Source organism: Mytilus edulis, chromosome 4, assembly GCF_963676685.1.
Source record: "Mytilus edulis chromosome 4, xbMytEdul2.2, whole genome shotgun sequence".
Classification (NCBI taxonomy): Eukaryota; Metazoa; Mollusca; class Bivalvia; order Mytilida; family Mytilidae; genus Mytilus; species Mytilus edulis.
In genome coordinates, this window is record NC_092347.1 from 91346346 (window position 1) to 91367838 (window position 21493).

At 32.0% G+C, this 21493-nt stretch overlaps 1 protein-coding gene across 1 annotated transcript; it reads right to left on the minus strand.

Moving 5' to 3' along the window:
- Positions 1–7792: 7792 nt before the first annotated feature.
- On the minus strand, positions 7793–9002 carry LOC139521027 (beta-1,3-galactosyltransferase 5-like). Its single transcript, XM_071314199.1, has one exon. It carries the CDS (start codon positions 8966–8968, stop codon positions 7868–7870), a length of 1101 nt encoding a protein of 366 aa, XP_071170300.1. The 5' UTR covers positions 8969–9002; the 3' UTR covers positions 7793–7867.
- Between the last annotated feature and the right edge of the window lie 12491 nt (positions 9003–21493).

The following is a 21493-nucleotide window of genomic DNA, read 5'->3' on the forward strand; positions in this document are numbered from 1 at the left end:
ATGTGGTGTCTTAAACACCCTTTTTCTTGTACAAGTATTTTAATGAATTCATTGCATTTTGTTCGCCCTACTTCTTAAAAAAAAGTTTATAAAAAACCATGACGAAGTATTCCTATCGCATATTTGCTACTAAAACTCTATATATAAAACCTTTTGCCACGTGGTAATTAAACTTCTGTACCACTACTCTGTCAACGTTAAGACTGTGAGCTTAAAACCTGCACATGACATTTCAAAGATTGTCAGTTTTCCTGCTATAGGTTTTTAGACCTCTTATGGCATTCTGGCCGCATCCACCATTAAAACAATGACCGCCACAATGTAACCAATGGCTTATAGATTCAATCACAGTAGAAAGTTTAAGACTAGAAGGTAATGTAAAAGTATGTAACTATATGTATGGCTGGTATCTCTTATATTGATGAGCATTCTTTTTATTTCGCGTCAGAAGGTCATTAATATTCAAAAATATAAAAATAAAATTAATTATTTAACACAAACAGTTCTGTTTTCTTCGCAACCGCATATCCTTTAGTAATGTTATGTATTGTTTACTCAAATGTTGGTTTTTTTTAGTACATTTGCATGTCACTTTAATGACGATCATTTGATTGTTTATATTTTTTTTATAACGATAACAAATATTTTATTCAACTATTTCCTGATATATAAACACCTAAGCAGCCTATGCCGCATATTTAGGTACCCCTGTATTTTTACAGCCTCACTTGACCAGGAAAAAATCAAATGAGTTTAAACTTCCCATAGTTTTACATAACTATATTTAATAACCAATAAATATAGTTATGTAAAACTATTATAAGTTTAAAGTCATTTGAATTTTTTTTTACATTAATTATTAAAACAAATATATAAGTTATGCCTTATCAAAGAAAACTTTATTTTAAAATATACAAAGGCACTGATAATGATTTCTGTAAAAAAAAAAGATAAAGGTGGTCGGTTTATGTTTGTGTTATATTGTTCTCTGTAAAAATTTGACTTCTTCGTGAATTGTTATATCTAAATGAAAATTTAGTTAATTTGTTAACTAAGCTGATTTTGTATTTTTGAATTATTTTTAATGAAATTTAGTTTGACTTGTTCGGACAATATACATTAAGGAGGAATGACTTTTACAATTAGTTGAAAGCATTGCAATATGATATTCCGCCGGAGACGTAAACCAATAAATTAGGTTTAGGTATTTGTTGTTATTCTGTGGTTAACATGTCGAATTGTACTATTACGTTATTCATTTGAGTATTCTCTGTCCTAAGTGTTCTTAAATTTATTTGTAATGTATTCCTGTCATTTAATGTTGTAATTGTAAATTTATTTTTAATATTACCACTAAGCCCATTGTTAAGCTAGCCATAAAACCTGGTTCATCCCACCGTTTGTTTGGTCAAATAAGGCAGTTGTTATCAAATAGTTGGTTTCTATGCATGTTTCATTGGCGGTTCTTTTTGTTGTTATTCAGTGTGTCTGTTGTTCTGTTGTTTTCCTCTTATAATTGATGTCTTCCCCTCGGTTTTAGTTTGTAGCCCGGATTTGTTTTCTCTCAATCGATTTATCACTTTTGAACAGTGGTATACTACTGTTGCCTTTATTTACGAGATTTGAAATTTGGTAAAACTTCTATAAGATAAAATCCTTCTTAAACCTACGATTCGTGTTTTTAAAAGGGATTGCTTACGGAATTTGAAATCATTTCAGATTTGATTATTATAATTTCCATCTTTCCAAAATAACTCTATCAAAACAATCTTAATTTTCCTTATAAAATTTTTTATATAAGATGTCTCTGTATCCTGTTCATGTCCTTTTGTTGCATCCTTGACGATCCCAATAAGCACACAACATCGAAAAGAAAAGGGAGGCGAAAGATGACGAAGGATCACTCAGACTCGGGAGTCGAAAATAAACTGACAAACACCATGGCTAGAAAAATAAAAAGACAAATCAACAACAGTACTACACAAAACACAATATAGAAAACTTAAAACTGGGCAACACGAATACCACAAAATACTTCGAATAATCTCAGGTGCTCCAGAATGGGTAAGCAGATCATGCTCCGCACGTGACACTCGTGTTAGTCCGAAACAAGTGATTAGTCTAATTCTGTACATCAAGTATAAGTGTGTTGTCTGAACTTGGATATTTCCGAATATTAATATAATCTTACTTCTGTCAAATTTATATGTACCTGTGTGACCAAAATCTAACAGGAATAAACCCTATCCCTGAAATTTCATTCATGGACTACGTTATATACGATGCTGATGTTTTTTTAAATAAGATTCCTCTGTTAAATTACTGATAAGTTCATATAATATTGAATAAAAAGTCAACTGAATGTTATCATACCATTTTTAGGTTAATTTGTGGGTGTTAGAATCAAATTGGCAAGGCAATATTTTTAAAACACGTCCTTCGTGAGTGTATGTTCAAATCATCAAAAAATAAATGAAAAACCTTTTTTGTATTTGTCTTATAAAATTTAGTTATTACGCAGTATATATCTAAATATAGAGATTCTCTATGGGTACAATTGATAGTATTACATTTACAGTAACACCCTATATCAAAAGAATAAATTGTTCGTGACAAATATGAATTGCTTTTCTTATTTAACAATCAGCATTCGGTTTAGTCGTAGTGGCTGAAAATGATACGTTTTTTATAATTTGCTATCGCCTAATTTATCACTTGCGTTTTGGGTCGTTGTGTATCTTCTTCCATTGTTTTGTACATCAACTGGATCGTTTTGTCAATAGGCGAGACATAGTGTGCTATTAGATGGTTGTCATTAAGCTACGGATTCGTATTACTATCAGATTTGCTCATTATACTTTTCAACACAAATTACACAAAAAAACACAGGTTTAGTTTACGGAGAAAACTATAGAACACTAGCGAATATATTCTTTTATTCAACCTTTTAAACATAGATAGTTTTACAACATACTCATTATGGCTAGATTCAACTATCATATTTTGTTTTGCATTGTTAAATGTATAATTGACCAAATGACAAGTTATATATATAATACTGCTGCCTTTATATAGCATACCATAAGATCAAATCATACACTAATTCAGAAAGGGTTTTATTTACCAGAATGTTTAGAAATAAATTAATGTTTTTTTCACGATTTAATGTAAAAAACATGTTCACGCATTTGATTAGACTATGCATTGCTAATTTTTTGCTTTTCACGCGTATTTGATCTAGCCTTCCAATAAATTTTGACCCTGCCTAATCGAATGAATCGGTAGTCATTCATAAGCCTGGTATCTTTGATGAGTTTTTGTTTTATTATGTTTGTTTATCTATTTTAATTGGAAACAAAGGCTAGTTTTTTTCAACCTTTTAAACATAGATAGTTTTACAACATACTCATTATGGCTAGATTCAAATATCATATTTTGTTTTGCATTGTTAAATGTATAATGGACCAAATGACAAATTATTTGTCTGGACTTATAATTATAATTTAATATTTGTCTATTGTTTTTTCCTGTTGGATTCTGAAGGCCATTGGACAAAGGACAAAATTTAATGCATGATACTTATTTTTAGTATAGATTTTTTTTATTTAGTTTTCTTTACGTCAGACGATACTCCTCCTTTGTTTCTTCTTTTAAAAAAGAAGAAGTAAATCATTTTTGTATATAATTTAAATATCCAGTATGAAGAAGAACTTTTAGTTTTTCATTTTCGGTTCAATTGATACAATAAAAGAGTATGGAAATAAATAGTTAGATAGACCGATGAGTATCAATGTGTTTAACTGTATTGGCTATTTTTGGGGTCATAAAGAAAAAGACGATGTGGTATGATTGTCAATGAGACAACTCTTCACAAGCGACCAAAAGACACAAAAATTATAACTATAAGTCGATGTACGGCATTCACCAATGCACATGTTGGCATTCTAATTCATTTGTTGAAATATCAATACCTTTTCAATAAATTACTAGTCGTTAATGTGATACTATTGTTAAGGGACTCCCGTGAAATATTTTTTTTGCCATAGATCTGAGACAGGTAAACAAAAAAATGAAGGTCTTCGAAAACAGATGCTGCAATATGTGTAATTTGTATCCACAATTTCAATGATCGGATCTGTTCTAATTTATATATTCGATAGTGGTTTTTGTTTTGTGTTTAGCCCCACCTACGATAAAAGAGGGGCATTATTTGTTCTGGTCTGTACGTCCGTCTGTTCGTTCGTCCGTTCTTCCGTGTGTCCGTCCGTCTGTCCCGCTTGAGTTTAAATTTGGGTCAAGGTAGTTTTTGGTGAAGCTTAAGTCCAATCAACTTGAAACTTAGTACACCTGTTGCTTATGATATGATCTTTCGAATGTTGATACCAAATTAGACTTTTGACCCCAAATTTCATGGTCACTGAACATAGAAAATGAAAGTAGGAGTTTCAGGTTAGAGTTTTTGGTAAAAATAGGTTTCTTTTATGAGGTTGATGTCCAATCAACTTGAATTTTTGTACACATGTTCCCTATGTAATTATCTTTCTAATTTTAATGGCAATTAGATTTTTAACCCAATTTCACGGTCCATTGACCATGGAAAATGATAGTGCGAGTGGGGCATCAGTGTACTTTGGACACATTATTGTTTTAAGTTAACCAAACGAACCAAACACTGTAAAAGATTTTGGAATGACTGGGTTTTAAAAGTATTGATGAACACCAGCTTTAGGTCAACTGTCGTCTGAAAGATGATGGGTTTTTCTACTCACTATAAACATGCCGAAATATTATGGGTGGCACATTGATAATGTTGAAGACGGTCAGATATCAATTTAAAAACGCATTTTGTCAGCAAATGATTTTTTTCCAGGTTTGTGCAATGTATTTGTAGATTATCACAAAACTCATCTGATGTTGAACATTTAAGCAAATTGATGTTTTCGTCGGAACTTACTTAACTTCACAACTAATACATAATGGTTTTGACGTATATATTCTCGGCACTGATTTATATTACTTTATCTTTTGTGGCGATGCTCGGTACTCAAACATCCCATCAGTATGTTATTGTACTATAGTAATTTTTTGTTTGAATTCTTGTCTTTTGTTTTGCTTATGTGCTTTGTCTTTATGCCGTTTTGTTTTAATTTGTTGACTTTTTTGTTCGTTTTTATAGTACTATAACACTATTTTGACCCTATTAGTGACATTTTGGACATTTTTGCCTGTTATGCCTCTTTTTTGATGTGACTGCCATACAAGTGAAACGTTCAACTAACTATAAAACCAGATTTTATTCACCATTTCCTACCTAAGGAAATACTCCTTCAGGAATATGACAGTTGATTTCCATTCGTTTGATGTGTTTGATCATAAGAATTGTTAAAAGCAACATGCCTGTAATGCCTGTAATTGTCAAGTCTCAGTACTTTAGTCAGTTGGTTTAAGAATAGTTGTCTCATTCGCAATCATACGCAACTTATGATTATTATTTTTCTACATGTTTAATAAAATTGCTGAACCTTTAAAAAAATTATTAATGTGTTGTGTTTAAATATGAATAGTAACAAAATATAATGACTGAAAAGGACAAACCAATCATCAGTCTCAAGAAACAGAAAATGTAGAAGAAGACACCTCGAAACAACTCAGGATAATATGTCATTGCAGCTAGTACTATGGAAACGTAGATTTAGATAGTCCTAGTTCAGGGTACAAATTGTACAGATATTTTAAACACAAAAAAAAAGTGATTATTTCTGTATTGGCCATCAGACAGCTGAGAACAATATGACGTTTCAGCTAATACTATTGAAACTTAGGTTTTGATATATCCAGTTCAAGGTACAAAATATAGAGATAGTGTAATAAAAAAGTCGACGGAACATATTAGGGTTTGACCTGGTTGTCTTGCTAGCAAGACCTCCCACTTAGACTGCTACTCATAAACCCGTGTTCATCCAACCATTTTATCTTAAAATAATCTATACCAAGTCAGGAATATGTCAGTTGTGTTCTACAGTTTTATTCTATAAATATATATTGGCGTTTCCTTTTGTTGTTGGTCAGTGTTTCTGTTGCGTCGTTGTATTTCTCTGATTGTTGATGTGTATCCCTTGGTTTTAGTTTGTTGCTCAAATTTGTTATTACTTAATCGAATTATGATTATTGAACAGTATATATAATACTGCTGCCTTTATATAGCATACCATAAGATCAATGCTTTTTTCACGATTTAATGTGAAAAACGCATTTGATAAGACTGCAATTCTAATTGTTTGCTTTTCACGTGTATTTGATCTAGCCTTCCAAACGTTTTGATTCTGTCTCATCGGATGAATCCTTAGTCATTCATAAGCCTGGTATCTTTGATGAGTTTTTTTTATTATGTTTGTTTATCTATTTCAATTAAAAACAAGAGGCCAGTTTAACTAACATGAATTATATCATGATTTCCCAGACTAATATATCAATCAGTATATATCGAAACCACATATATCATGACCTTGAACAATGCCAATGTATATGTATCAGAAGGCTGTAGGATCATAAGATTTGATAATTGTATGATAATACATAGTGAGTTGTGGTTCAATTGTTGAAAAGCATTATCAATTTATATACCGATATATTATCAGTAACATGGTGTGTTAGGGACCTAATACGATACATATGGGGACAGTATATTCCATATGAGCGAGGGGAGATAAATATAAATATATATATATATTATATAAGATGTGGTATGATATGCATAGATAATGATCTCAGCGGTGACGACGATAGCATTGGTGCAATGTCTTCAGTAAGGACTGTTTTGACTGAATATTATTCAAGTGTAACCGAAGAGCATGAATTTTATTACAAAGTTGCTTGTCTGTACCGGGACACGAAACCCGGGATCTCTGTGTTACAAGGCAGAGCTAAAGAAGTACTTCTTAAGCTCAACTGCCAACAGCTGACTAAGTATCTACCACATTTACTACATGAAGCAGTCCCGTCAAACAAGTATAACGAGGAGCAATTGTATTTGGCCTATGATAAGTGAAAAACAGTAAATCCTTCCAGGCGAAGATGATTGATAGAGTAATGCATTGATATGATTTAGTCCCTTTCTTAGTATTGTTCTGCCCAATAGAATAATATGTATGCATTTAAATTTTGTTTTAATATTCCCCTTTCTTTTGGTCATGATGTTGTCTGTAAGAGTTTTTTTCTTTGGTATGGTTGTTTTATCATCGACTTTAGGGTCCTTATATTTTACCTTTTTTCTTAATTGTCATATTGTCAAAAAGCCAAATTTTATTAGAACTAACATAATGATAGTTAAAGACAAATAAACTTGAAAACTGTCTGGCTCACATAAAACAGGTATATTTGGATAAAACATATATAAATCTTAAATCATAGATATGTATTTAATTGAATATTAGTAATTCCTCCTTTTTCCCTTTCTTCTTCTTTTAATTTTTTCACTCCTTTAATATTTTTTTAATGTATTATTATCTTAAATCTTTTTCTCATCATCCGTTCAATAGAAAAAGTCTAATATTTCCAACTTAAATGTATTCATAATTAAGATAGTTCATATCTTACATGTAGTATATTGTATGCATGTCCTGTGTATGATTTATTTGTTTGAAATAAACAAAAAACAGATTAATGATTAAAAACATTTTTGGTTGAAACCATAAAAATATTTCGTAATTATTCTTGTGGAAGTATGTGGATCGAATATAGTTATTAAAAAGAGAAGAAAGAAACAATTGACATTGATATATAAACAAATATCTAAATATTTAAATTGTTTTATCGATTAAATTTCTTTTCAACTTTTTCCAAAAATATAATTCTATTTAACCGTAGATCAATTATCAACACTTACTGACATTTTGTAAGTTTTTTGTACATTTTTCCACATAACGTATGAATGATTCGTATTTTTTGAATTATTTATGTAAAACAAATGGCAAGGCTTGTCTTTCAAGCTTGCTCGCAAAGCTTTTATATAATATTTCGGATGGACTATTCTTACACCAGAAATCCACGGTAAAAATCCACCGCCATAAACATCTTCCAGCCAAAAGAAAGGCATTATTGTTGTCGCTTCATACATTTCTTGTATAAAGTCAAGGGACATAATGGAAGAAGGTCCGGCACAATAAGGAGGAAACGTTGCAAATGGGTAGTCCGACGGAGATGTATACCATTTATTACGTTTACCACGCCGAGGTCTAGCTTTGGTCAGAATAAAACATTCTAAAACCTTGGTTTTGTTTTGTTTATTGCTAAGGTAAGGAATAAGAACAGGGATGTTGATGGTAATATCGTCGTCAATTTTGATGACATACGTCACATTGTAACAGAATCTACTCTTCCAAAACAAACTAAATACTCGTTTATATGTTAAATTTCTGTAGCTGTCCATAAAATTTCCTTGTATAATGTCTCTGTATTTGACACTTTCCTGTTCAATTTCTTTTTGTTGAGTATCATTCATGGTTTGTCCAAGTACGAAGACATATTTAATAAGTTTATTGTCAAATTTGGAAACAGATCCAAATGTTTTTCTTATAATATGACGTTCGTCGAATTTGTATGTTGCGGAATAAACAAGAACTAACAAAAATACATGTTTTTCAGTACAAGTCGTTCCCGTATTACGTAACGAAGTATATCGATGTTTGTGAATTAGAGGGTCTACCAGTTTGTTGGTTGATACGTTCATATAGAATAATTCAAAATCCGTTGAGATATTTCGTCCGTTGTATGTTATGACCCCCTTGCTTCTGATTAATAACTTCCTCTGTATTATCAATCTTTTACCAAATTGGGTTTGGATATTTGGTATAATATTTGATGTAATATTCCTTTCCAGTCCTCCTTGAATTCCTGAATAACTGTTAATTAAAATCATTATAAATATTACAAACGAAATTTTCCACAGTACTTTTTTCTTAAATTTCATAACTTTAATTGTTCTCTACGGATTAAAAAATGTAGTAAAATGGGTGGAACCGGACGTCCCAGATGTAATGATTGACATGCGTGATCAATATGGTTAAACGTATTATATCAATACCTTTTAATGCATCTCATATTCATAGCTTTGAAAATAAGTTTAAAGATCACTCATCCGGTACCTTGTTGCAACAAAAGGTTTAATTTGTTAATTGCAAATTAGAATGCACTTAAAGAAAGAATTATCTTTGGATGAATGAAGTGGTTATGTATATATATAAATTTTTATATTGTACAGAATGCAAACGGGATAATAAATGTATGGCGCCGATGACATTTCCAGTAACCACAAATTTCACAAACCATTATTAAACACTTCACATCAAATAAATAATACTTACTTATGTCATTTCAAAAAATAAATCTACTTTACGATCAAACTTACCAATTCAGTGTATTAGTTAAACGTTTGGAATCGTGTGGTTAATTCATTGATGAGTAACGGTAACTTTTTTTAAAATTATATGCGTTCGCTTCTCAAGTCCATAAATCTCGCAAAGTCTCGTTACAGACAGTTCCCAGTTTATCAGTATCAGTAGTAATCTAAATATGTATTTTTAGGAACAAAATACAAAAACATTACAAAACAAGTCTGTTATTTCAAGTTTGATCCACTTGTTTTGAAAGTTGTCAGTTTGAAACCGGTGGAAATAAGCATGAGTATAGCAAGCACTCGGTTGTAAATATAGTGTGTGAATTTTTTATTAAAGGTCTTATGTGACTTCAACAAAATAACATAGCCTGTCAAAAACAATCATATAATACTATAAATACTAGTGCAAAGAAACATAACTGCGACAAGTACATTGCACTTTATAACATTTATAGTAAAATAATATTGTCATTGTCTTTTACATGTAATTTTTTTGTCTTAAAGAATCATATGAAACGTGTGCCTTATTAGTTTATATCTCACAAACTTAACTGCGATAAATATTATGTTACCATGTAAAAAGAAATATACTCTCTATGGATTCATAACATTTGTAAATGAAGCAAAACTGTAAAGCATCAAAATATCTACATGCAGCAGCTAAGCAAAGCAAAAAAAGCGAAATAAGCAAAATGATTAACTAAATTACAAAACTACATAATACAACTCTTTGCTGACCTCAAGTGATAATTTGAAGGTCACAAGACTTATATATACATCATATGGTTACATCATCAAATATCAACATGATCAACAACAAGACAAATATGACTTTATACGTTATGTATTCAATGTTTACAATATGATCTCATTAATGAACACATACTAAACATATACAAATCTGTTCCCCTTAGATGCTAAAACTTTTTAAGGTTTTAAAATGAATATGACTGTCATACAAGTGAGAAGTTTAGCTGGAAATAAAACTGGGTTTAATCCACCATTTTACATTAAAAGAAAAGTCAGGAATATGACAGTTGTTATCCATTTGTTTGGTGTGTTTGAGCTTTTGTTTTTTGCCATTTGATTACGGACTTTCCGTTTTGAATTATCATCGGAGTTCAGTATTATTTAACTATTTAACTTCTTATTGTTTAAACACAAGAACACTTTGTCTTTCTATTTTATATCATTCTACTGCATTATGATCAATTATTTGATATATTGATCATTTATCCGACTTTTACTTTTCATGATTTATTAATTGTATTTATCATACATAAAGATCAGTTTCACACTACAGATTCATTTCTCCATTCAATCAGCCAATTAATCAATCAATCAATCAATAAATCCAAATAAATCTTGCCTACAAATATTTTGTTAAAAATTTTGAAATAATGTGAGAAAAGTGTATATAACTAAAATGTAAGTAATAATAAAGATTCTCGAAGATTTAGATACAGCAATGTATGTCAAGCAATGCAACAACATCTCAAGAAGTTAGAAATAAGACTGTTCAGTAGGAAACTTCAAAAGAAAATGCCCAAAACAATAGAAATTTTCCTCCAAAAAGAAAATGTGACCAATATCACTATCAATAAAGAAATAAATCCTAAATTAAGATTCTAAATTTAGAAAATCTAGGTTACATAGAAAAAAGGCAAACTGGTCAGTATAACAGTACTCAGACTGAACATCGAGTTGACAACCCCCTAGTTCTGTTGTAAGAACAATGTGACCTTCTGGCATTGTAAGAAGAAGATTATGCAATTACGTCTGAAATATAGAGCAAAGTATTTTTTAATACGGAGTTCTACTAGTTATAGACATTAAAACTCTTTTTTTTTTAGGAATAATCTTTATTCTACTTAACATTTCTGTGTGTACAAGATATGTTTATATTGTGGAATAGTGTGGTTAATTCATTGAGTTGTAACGATAGCTTTTTCTTTTAAAATTATATGCGTTCGCTTCTCAAGTCCATAAATCTCGCAAAGTCTCGTTATAGACAGTTCCCAGTTTATCAGTATCAGTAGTAATCTAAATATGTATTTTTAAAAACAAAATACAAAAACATTACAAAAAAGTCTGTTATTTCAAGTTTGATCGACTTGTTTTGAAAGTTGTCAGTTTGAAACCAGTGGAAATAAGCATGAGTATAGCAAGCACCAGGTTGTACATATAGTGTGTGAATTCTTTATTAAAGGTCTTATGTGACTTCAACAAAATAACATAGCCTGTCAAAAACAATCATATAATACTATAAATACTAGTGCAAAGAAACATAACTGCGACAAGTACATTGCACTTTATAACATTTATAGTAAAATAATATTGTCATTGTCTTTTACATGTAGTTTTTTTGTCTAAAAGAATCATATGAAAGGTGTGCCTTTTTAGTTTATATCTCTTAAACTTAACTGCAATAAATATTATGTTACCATGTAAAAAGAAATATCCTCTCTATGGATTCATAACATTTGTAAATGAAGCAAAACTGTAAAGCATCAAAATATCTACATGCAGCAGCTAAGCAAAGCAAAAAAAAAGCGAAATAAGCAAAATGAATAACTAAATTATAAAACTACATAATACAACTCTTTGCTAACCTCAAGTGATAATTTGAAGGTCACAAGACTTATATATACATCATATGGTTACATCATCAAATATCAACATGATCAACAACAAGACAAATATGACTTTATACGTTATGTATTCAATGTTTACAATATGATCTCATTAATGAACACATACTAAACATATACAAATCTGTTTCCCTTAGATGCTAAAACTTTTTAAGGTTTTAAAATGAATATGACTGTCATACAAGTGAGAAGTTTAGCTGGAAATAAAACTAGGTTTAATCCACCATTTTACATTAAAAGAAAAGTCAGGAATATGACAGTTGTTATCCATTTGTTTGGTGTGTTTGAGCTTTTGTTTTTTGCCATTTGATTACGGACTTTCCGTTTTGAATTATCATCGGAGTTCAGTATTATTTAACTATTTAACTTCTTATTGTTTAAACACAAGAACACTTTGTCTTTCTATTTTATATCATTCTACTGCATTATGATCAATTATTTGATATATTGATCATTTATCCGACTTTTACTTTTCATGATTTATTAATTGTATTTATCATACATAAATATCAGTTTCACACTACAGATTCATTTCTCCATTCAATCAGCCAATTTATCAATCAATCAATCAATAAATCCAAATAAATCTTGCCTACACATATTTTGTTAAAAATTATGAAATAATGTGAGAAAAGTGTATAAAACTAAAATGTAAAGTAATAATAAAGATTCTCGAAGATTTAAATACAGCAATATATGTCAAGCAATGCAACAACATCTCAAGAAGTTAGAAATAAGACAGCTCAGTAGGAAACTTCAAAAGAGAATGCCCAAAACAATAGAAATTTTCCTCCAAAATGAAAATGTGACCAATATCACTATCAATAAATAAATAAAGCCTTAATTAAGATTCTAAATATAGAAAATCTAGGTTACATAGAAAAACAGGTAAACTGGTCAGTATAACAGTATTCAGACTGAACATCGAGTTGACAACCCCATAGTTCTGTTGTAAGAACAATGTCACCTTCTGGCATTGTAAGAAGAAGATTATTCAATTACCTCTGAAATATAGAGCAAAGTAGTTTTTAATACGGAGTTCTACTAGTTATAGACATTAAAACTCTTTTTTTTAGAATAATCTTTATTCTACTAAACATTTCTGTGTGTACAAGATATGTTTATCATCTATTTCACGTAATTCATATTTATACAATTTGACTGAAACTGAACAGGCAATTTGTAGACTTTTCATTAGACATTTTAGGCATTTTATAAAACACCTGTCAACTTCATACATTTTTACATTTTTACATTTTTTACAAACTGCCTAAATTTGGAACTAACCTGTAACATAATATATCGAGTAATCTCCCGCGATCCGATTTTTCTTACAGCTATTACACAACGCATATAATGGGGTTTTCTTTTAAAAAAAATCTTGGAGGTATCAAGTTTGAAAACTAATCTGTCTCAGGGTGTTGTTCCGATATGGCTTATTTTGAACGCTTCACCTCTTACCACGGGTGACAAATCTATCAGATGTTTAAATAGATTGAATTATATCATCCACTTAAGTTTCTTGAAATTATTGGATCTATTGCACACTGAGGCGTCTCATAAACATTTGAATTTACAATCTGATTATAACCATCATTACAACAAATCAAGTACTCTCCTATCCTGAATTGCTCATCATCAACGACTGCCTCCAAGACATCTTGCGCATTTAATTTATGAAATTGCACCAAAAAACAATTGAACAACATTTTAACTAGACAGCGTACTTTTAGACATTATGTCAAGAGAGCAGACCGCCTTAATCCTAACTGACTAAGAGGGGGTCCGCTCAAGTCATGCTTCAGTGATTCCCTAAATACAAAGCGGGGTCCCTTGGAAACCTTCAAAATTCGCCTCTGATATTGTTTCTTCTAGGGTTTGTGACAAGTAAGTGATTTTAATTGATTGATTGAATACATCGCAGCTAACCGTAATTTTAATGTACATGTGAAGAAGGGATAATTTTTATAGTTACGATACTGTTGCCAGGTCATTAAAGATTGCATATTTTGGCTTTAATATTGATTCACTTATAGGGTCTTTGCATCGGAACTAAACACATTTATTTTAAAAAAAAACAGTTGTTGGCATGACACGGGTTATGTTCTTCTCATATATTTTATGATAGTATGATACTAAACCCCTAACGGGGGGAATTGTGCCTGATATTCATATGATGAAGACATAATCTTTTAATCAGTTTAATTGAGGTCTGGAGCTGGCATGTCAGTTAACTGCTGGTAGTCTGTTGTTATTTATGTATTATTGTCATTTTATTTATTTTCTTTTGTTACATCTTCTTACATCGGACTCGGACTTCTCTTGAACTGAATTTTAATGTGCGTATTGTTATGCGTTTACTTTTCTACATTGGCTAGAGGTATAGGGGGAGGGTTGAGCTTTCATAAACATATTTAACCCCGCCGCAATGTTGCGCCTGTCCCAAGTCAGGAGCCTCTGGCCTTTGTTAGTTTTGTATTATTTTTTAATTTTAGTTTCTTGTGTATAATTCGGAGTTTAGTATGACGTCCATTATCACTGTACTAGTATACATATTTTTAAGGGGCCAGCTGAAGGACGCCTACGGGTGTGGGAGTTTTTCGCTACATTGACGACACATTGGCGGCCTTTGGCTGTTGTTTGCTCTATGGTCGGGTTGTTGTCGGTTTGACACATTCCGCATTTCCTTTCTAAATTTTAATGAAAGTCCATGAAGCTTTGTTTAGGATCGTTATCAACATACATTGAATCTGCATTACTTCAGCCTTATAACAAGAAACAGTTGCAAAGGGAGGAGGATTTTTAACACATTTTTTTTTTAAATCATAAAATGTCAATTCAGGCAATAAATAGCTATTAAATAGTACTATAGCGGGAGCCTAAAGATATTCTGTGGTTGGCATTCTTTAAAGCAGAAAAAACACATCCGTAACACAGGAAAAAAGCCTCAAGTTTGAAAAATACACATTGGGATCACCAACTTTCCAATTAATCCCTCGGCAGTTGTGTATGACTAGGAATTACAGACGCTGCCCTTACGAATAGATATTGGATAACGTCGTCCGAAAACATGGAAATCAACCCAAATTCGATAAAATACAGTCCCTTTTCGACCCATTGCAGTTTTTGATGACAAGGGATTATAGACGCTGCCCTAACGAAAATCTATTAGATAGTACCACAACGTTAGGATGAAGAGTGTCTTGGGAAAGCATTCTTAAAGGCCGAAAATGTCATCCGAAACATTGAAATCAACCCAAATTCGATAAAATACGTATTGGGGACACTCATTTTCCGCCATATTGTCTTGGTAGTTCGTGATGGCTGGGGATTATAGATGCTGTCCTAACGAATTTCTATTAGATATTACTACACCGTGGTTGAAGAGTTTCTAGGGTAAACATTCTTAATGGCCAAAAATATCGTCCGAAACATGGAAATCAACCCAAATACGATAAAATACGCATTGGGGTAATCCACTTTCAAACCCATTGCCCCGGCAGTTCTCTATGTCTAGGGATTATAGACTTTGCTCTTATAAATAGCTATTGAGTAGTACTACAGCGGGAGAGTAAAGAATTTCTGGGATAAGCATTCGTAAATGTCAAAAATGTCGTCCGAAACACGGAAATCAACCCAAATTCGATAAAATACACATTGGTGATACTCACTTTCCGACCCATTGTTTTGGTAATTCTTGATGGCTGGGGCTTTAGACGCTGCTCTTTCGAATAGCTTTTGGAACGTAACACAACTTGAGGGTAAAGAATTTCTGGGGTAAGCATTTTTAAAGGCCGAAAATGTCGTCATTAACACGGACAAAAAATCGAATTTGATAAAACACGCTTCCCAACCCTTTGATTTGACAGTTCTGTATGGCAAGGGATTATAGAATCTGCTCTAATACATAGCTATTGGATAGTACTACAGCGGGAGGGTAAAGAATTTCTGAGATAAGCATTTGTAAATGTCAAAAATGTCGTCCGAAACAGGAAAAATCAACCCAAATCGATAAATACGCTTTCCGAGCCATTGTCTTGGTGGTTCTTGATGGCTAGGGACTATGGACGCTGCCCTTGAACGAGTAACGATTGGATTACTTGTATGCCACAACATGAGGATATATAATTTTCAAGGTAAGCATTCTTAAGGGCCGAAAATGTCGTTATTAACACGGACAAAAAGTCAAATTTGATAAACATACGCTTTGGGAACACCCATTTCCCAACCCTTTGATTTGACAGTTCTGTATTGCTAGGGATAATAGAATCTGCTGTAATAAATAGCTATTGGATAGTTCTACAGCGGGAGACTAAAGAATTTCATTCCGGAAAGGCCAAAATGTCGTCCGAAACAGAGAAATCAACCCCATTTCGATAAAATACGCATTTGGGTCATCCACTTTCCAACCCTTTGCCTCGGCAGTTCTTTAAGGCTAGGGATTAGTAGAACCTTTCGTAACGAATGGCTATTAGATAGTACTACAACCTGAGGGCAAATAATTTCTTAGGTTAGCAGTATTCATGGCTGAAAAAATCATTCGTAGCACGGGAAAAAAGTCAAACTTGATGAAATACGAATTTTCATCCATTGTCGTGGTAGTTCTTGGTGGTTAGGGATTATATATACGCTGCCCTTAAAAAAGGCTATTGGATAGTTCTACAGCGGTTAGGGTAAGCATTATTGAATGCCGAAAATATCGTTGGAAACATGGAAGTCAACCTCAAAATCGATAAAATACGCATTGGTGACAATCCCTTTCCGACCAATTGTTTTTGTATTTCTTGATGGCTATGTATTATAGACGCTGTCCTTACGCATAGCTTTTGAACAGAACTACACCGTGGTTAAAAGAATTTTTCTTTAAGGCCAAAAAAATCGTTCCGATGGTAACACGGAGAAAAAAGTCAAATTTGATCAAATGCGCATTGGTGACACTCACTTTCCGACCCATTGTCTTGGTAGTTCTGTGTGGCTAGGGATTATTAGACGCTACACTAACGAATAGCTATTGGATAAAACTACAACTTGAGAGTAATTATTTATAGGGTAAGCATTCTTAATGGCCGAAAATATCATCCGTAACACAGGGAAAAAAGTCATATTTGATAAAACACACATTAGGGTCACCAACTTTCCAAACGAATGCCTCGACAGGTTTGTATGGCTAGGGATTATAGTCGCTACCCTAACGAAAAGGTTTTGGATAGTCCTTCAGCGGGAGGGTAAAGATTTTTTGAGGTAAGCATTATTAAAGGCAGAAAATGTCGTCTGAAACATATATATAGATTACATTTTTGTTAAGGGATCAGCTGAAGCACGCCTCCGTGTGCAGGTGTTTCTTGCTGCATCGAAGACCCATTTGTGGTATTCTATTGTTGTCTGCTCTTCGGTCGGGTTGTTGTCTCTTTGACACATTCCCCATTTCCTTTCCCAATTTTATTATAAACTAACCCAAATTAAGTGAGCATTCTTTAATTTCCTTAAGTTCGTCCGTTGATACTAGATATCGGATAGTTCTACAACGTGAGGGTAAGTAAATTCTGGGGTATGCATTCTTAAATGCCGAAAATTTCGTCCGTAACACGGAGAACAAGGCAAATTTGATAAAATCCACATTGGGGTCACCAAATTACCAACCGATTGCTTCGGCAGTTTGTATGGCTAGGACTTGGGGCCACCAACTTACCAAGCCAATGCCTCATCAGTTTTGTATGGCTATGGATTATAGAAGCTACCACAACGAATAGCTATTGGATAGTACTTCAGCGGAAGGGTAAAGAATTTCTGAGCATAGCATTCCTAAAGGCTGAATATGTCGCCCGAAACATAGAAGTCAACCCAAATTCGATAAAATACGCATTGCGGGCCGGGCACTCCCTTTCCGACACATTGTCTTGGTAGTTTTTATGGCTAGGGACTATAGACGCTCTCCTGAAGAATAGCTATCCGATAGTACTACAACGCGAGGGTAAATAATTTCTGGGGTAAGCATTCTTAAAGGCAGTAAAGTTCGTCCGTAACACGGAGAAAACGTAATATTTGATAAAATACGCATTGTGGTCACTCACTTTCTAACCCATTGCCTAGGCAGTTCTGTATGGCTAGGAATTATAGATGCTTCCCTGAGGGTAATAGCTATTGAATAGTACTTCGAAAAGTAACATTGAAAAAACGTCCAATTTGATAAAATAAGAATTGGGGTTACCCACTTTTCAACCCATTGCCTCGTCCTTTAAAAATGTTAACCCCAGAAAATCTTTACCCTCCCGTTGTAGTACTAGCCAATACCTATTCGTTAGGGCATCGTCTATAATCCCTAGACATCAAGAACTACCAAGACATTTTTATGGATATTCTTGACAGTGTTGTCCCTCTTAAAGAAGTTTGTGATTAACAAAGAAAAGAGCATGGATGTAAGCAAACATTTTGATAGACAATCAGCAGAGAGACAAACTTTTTATCTGATTTTATGATTTCTAAAACTTCAATCCTGAAGATCTCTAAAAGTTTGGTAAAGTTAGAAGTCGTGTTCAAAGTTCATGTAAAACTGCAAAATCTGACTACTACAGCAGTGAAATATGTTCAACCTAAAACATGTAACAGAGGAATTTGTGTATAAAGAACTATGTAGTTTAAATTAAGTAATTACATCACAGAAAGAGTGTGACATATAATGAATTTGAGAAATTTGTTTTTTGAACATTAGATTCAGATTAATTACCAGAAACAATTAAAAGTTGCTCTAAAAAATGCGTTACTGTTGGTTTTTTTTTAACATAAAAAAATACGAATTTAGTTTGTTTTTCAGATTAATCAAAATTGCAAATATCATAAATGCGGACTGGAAGTAATTTATTTCTTTTTTTTAAGTAACGTTTAATAATTTGCTAGATTTAAATTGTTACTTCCCTTTATTTCTCATTGTTCCCAGTAATACATTTTTCTACACTGCTTACGGGTTACACTAATGACTGGACCGAATGACAGGACCGAATGACAGGACCAAATTGAAAATGCTAATAACTTTTTCATTTCTCAAAGGATTGATCTCAAATTTGAAATATAATAAGATTTTATCATTTAACATATATATCTTAAAAACAAATCTAATTTTTTTAAAAGAAACTCTAGAAAACGTGACATGACCAACTCTGACAATGACAGGACCAACATCGACAATGACAGGACCAAATAAAAATGCTAATAACTTTTTTATTTTTCAACGGAATTATCTCAGATTTAAATTATAAAATGATATGTCATATTTTCAAACCGAAATGTTATAAAAAATATAGAATTTTAATCAAAAACATTTGAAAACGTGACATAACTATCGCTGACTGACAGGACCAACTTCGACAATGACAGGACAAAATTAAATTGCTAATTACTCTTTTATTTCTTAAAATATTTTTCTGAAATTTGAAATATAATAAGGTTTCATCATTTGATAAATAGATTTAAGAAAAGAATTTAAAAAAAATTGTAAGACACTTTAGAAAACGTGTCATGACCAACTCTGATAATGACAGGACCAACATCGGCAATGACAGAACCAAACAAAAATGCTGATAACTTTTTTATTTTTCAAGGGAAATATCTCAGATTTGAAACATAAAATGATATGTCATATTTTGAAACCTCAATGTTATAAAAAAAAAAATGATTTTTTTTTCTAAAACTTTCGAAAACGTGACATGACCATCGCTGACTGACATGACCAACCTCGACGATGACAGGACCAGTAAAATTGCTAATTATCCTTTCTAAAAAAATAGAAAATATCTTAAATATGAGATATAATCAGATTTAACCATTTTATACGTAAAGATAGGAATAATACAGATTTGTTTTATTAAAAGTTTTTTATAATGTGACCTGACCATAAATGACAGGACACTGAAACCTCGACAATGACATGACCAAATAAATATACTAATAACTTTTTTATTTTGAAAAGGAATTACCTCAGTTTTAAAATATAATAAGATTTCATGCATCTTTTTATACATCAATTAAAGAAAAATATAGATTTTTTTTTATTGCGAAAACGTAAAATGACCATTCCTGACTGACAGGAATTATCTCAGATCTAAAATATAATACGATCTCATCTTTAATTCATCAATTAAAGCAAAATCTAGATTTTTTTTATTGCGAAAACGTGAAATGACCATAGTTCACTGGTCAAGTCAACCTCACTTTTGGCAATTGTATGCTTTGGAAAAATGACATCTTTATTAGCCTCGCTATAACAACATGAACAATATTCCCTGATTTGTTCATACAAATACCACTGTCTGGCTGCATCTAATTCTTTTGATGTTTAAGTGTTTGGCATAGCAAATTTGAAATTCTAGTGTTTTTAACAAACTGATGGTTATAGGTACAGAGTCACATGACTCTTTAAAAACAACATATCCTGGTTTGGTTGAATCAACTATGAAGTGGTGATAAGTTCTAATATGCTTAAATGTTTTAAAATACTGCTGAAGGTATATTTTCCAATCACAAAATATGACCGGTTTCTCCACATCTTTAACTAACTGGGAAATATTATGATCATTTCTGCTGGATTTGTTCATACTTTCTGCAATCTGCAAGATATAACAACATTTTTGCTATTACACAATCAACATGTAGTGTGCATGTAGTTTGATTTAAATGTATTTAGAAGAGACAAGAAATACAAAATGGGTGTGACATGACTTCTTTTTCCTGCAATGGATATACTAGAAATGTTGACATGCATACATGTATCATTTCTATAAAACGAGAAGACCTCATTTTGTGTGTCGCTTCTCTTTTGTCCACAACAAATTAATCATCATGCCTCTGTGTCTTATAGGTACAGTGCATAGTCGCATTTGTCATTCATTCATATGAATAATCAGATTGAGTTATTTTGGGAGAAAAACGAGGAAAAAGGTGTTCGGCTAAAGTGTCCGTCATAGGGCAAAATTTCAAGTCAGGTTATACTTCAGGTTTGTTTTTTCTGTATTTGAACATAGATATACTTCGAATAAAGTGTATTTTCTATCTGATATCATAATTATATGGATCATTATGTAAAAAAAACCAATGAATAATAATGTCAACTAACCCATCAATGCAATTTCAGTTTTAATATGATAAGAACTGACTGTCTCTATGAATACTTATAAAAACAACATTAAGAGGATTTCAAGACGGGTACTTTGTTGAACTTATGAAAGTTAATGATTTGACATTTTTAAAGGCAGTGCTTTAAGGCCTGACTTATAAGTCATGAGGTTCATCTTTCCTTACGCGACATCCAACAAATCTATGCTTGGGGTCATTTAGCCAGAAATAGATCCGGAAATGTTTAATTTTCTCCTCTGCTTTTTGTGGTATGAAATGGTTTTTGTTGCTTTCATTTACATTGGGAAATAAAGAAACGATCAGTGTGTATTGTTCGTTTTAA

Coding starts and splice junctions, on each gene's coding strand:
- LOC139521027 (XM_071314199.1), bottom strand. CDS start 8,968: ATGAAATTTAAGAAAAAAGTACTGTGGAAAATTTCGTTTGTAATATTT.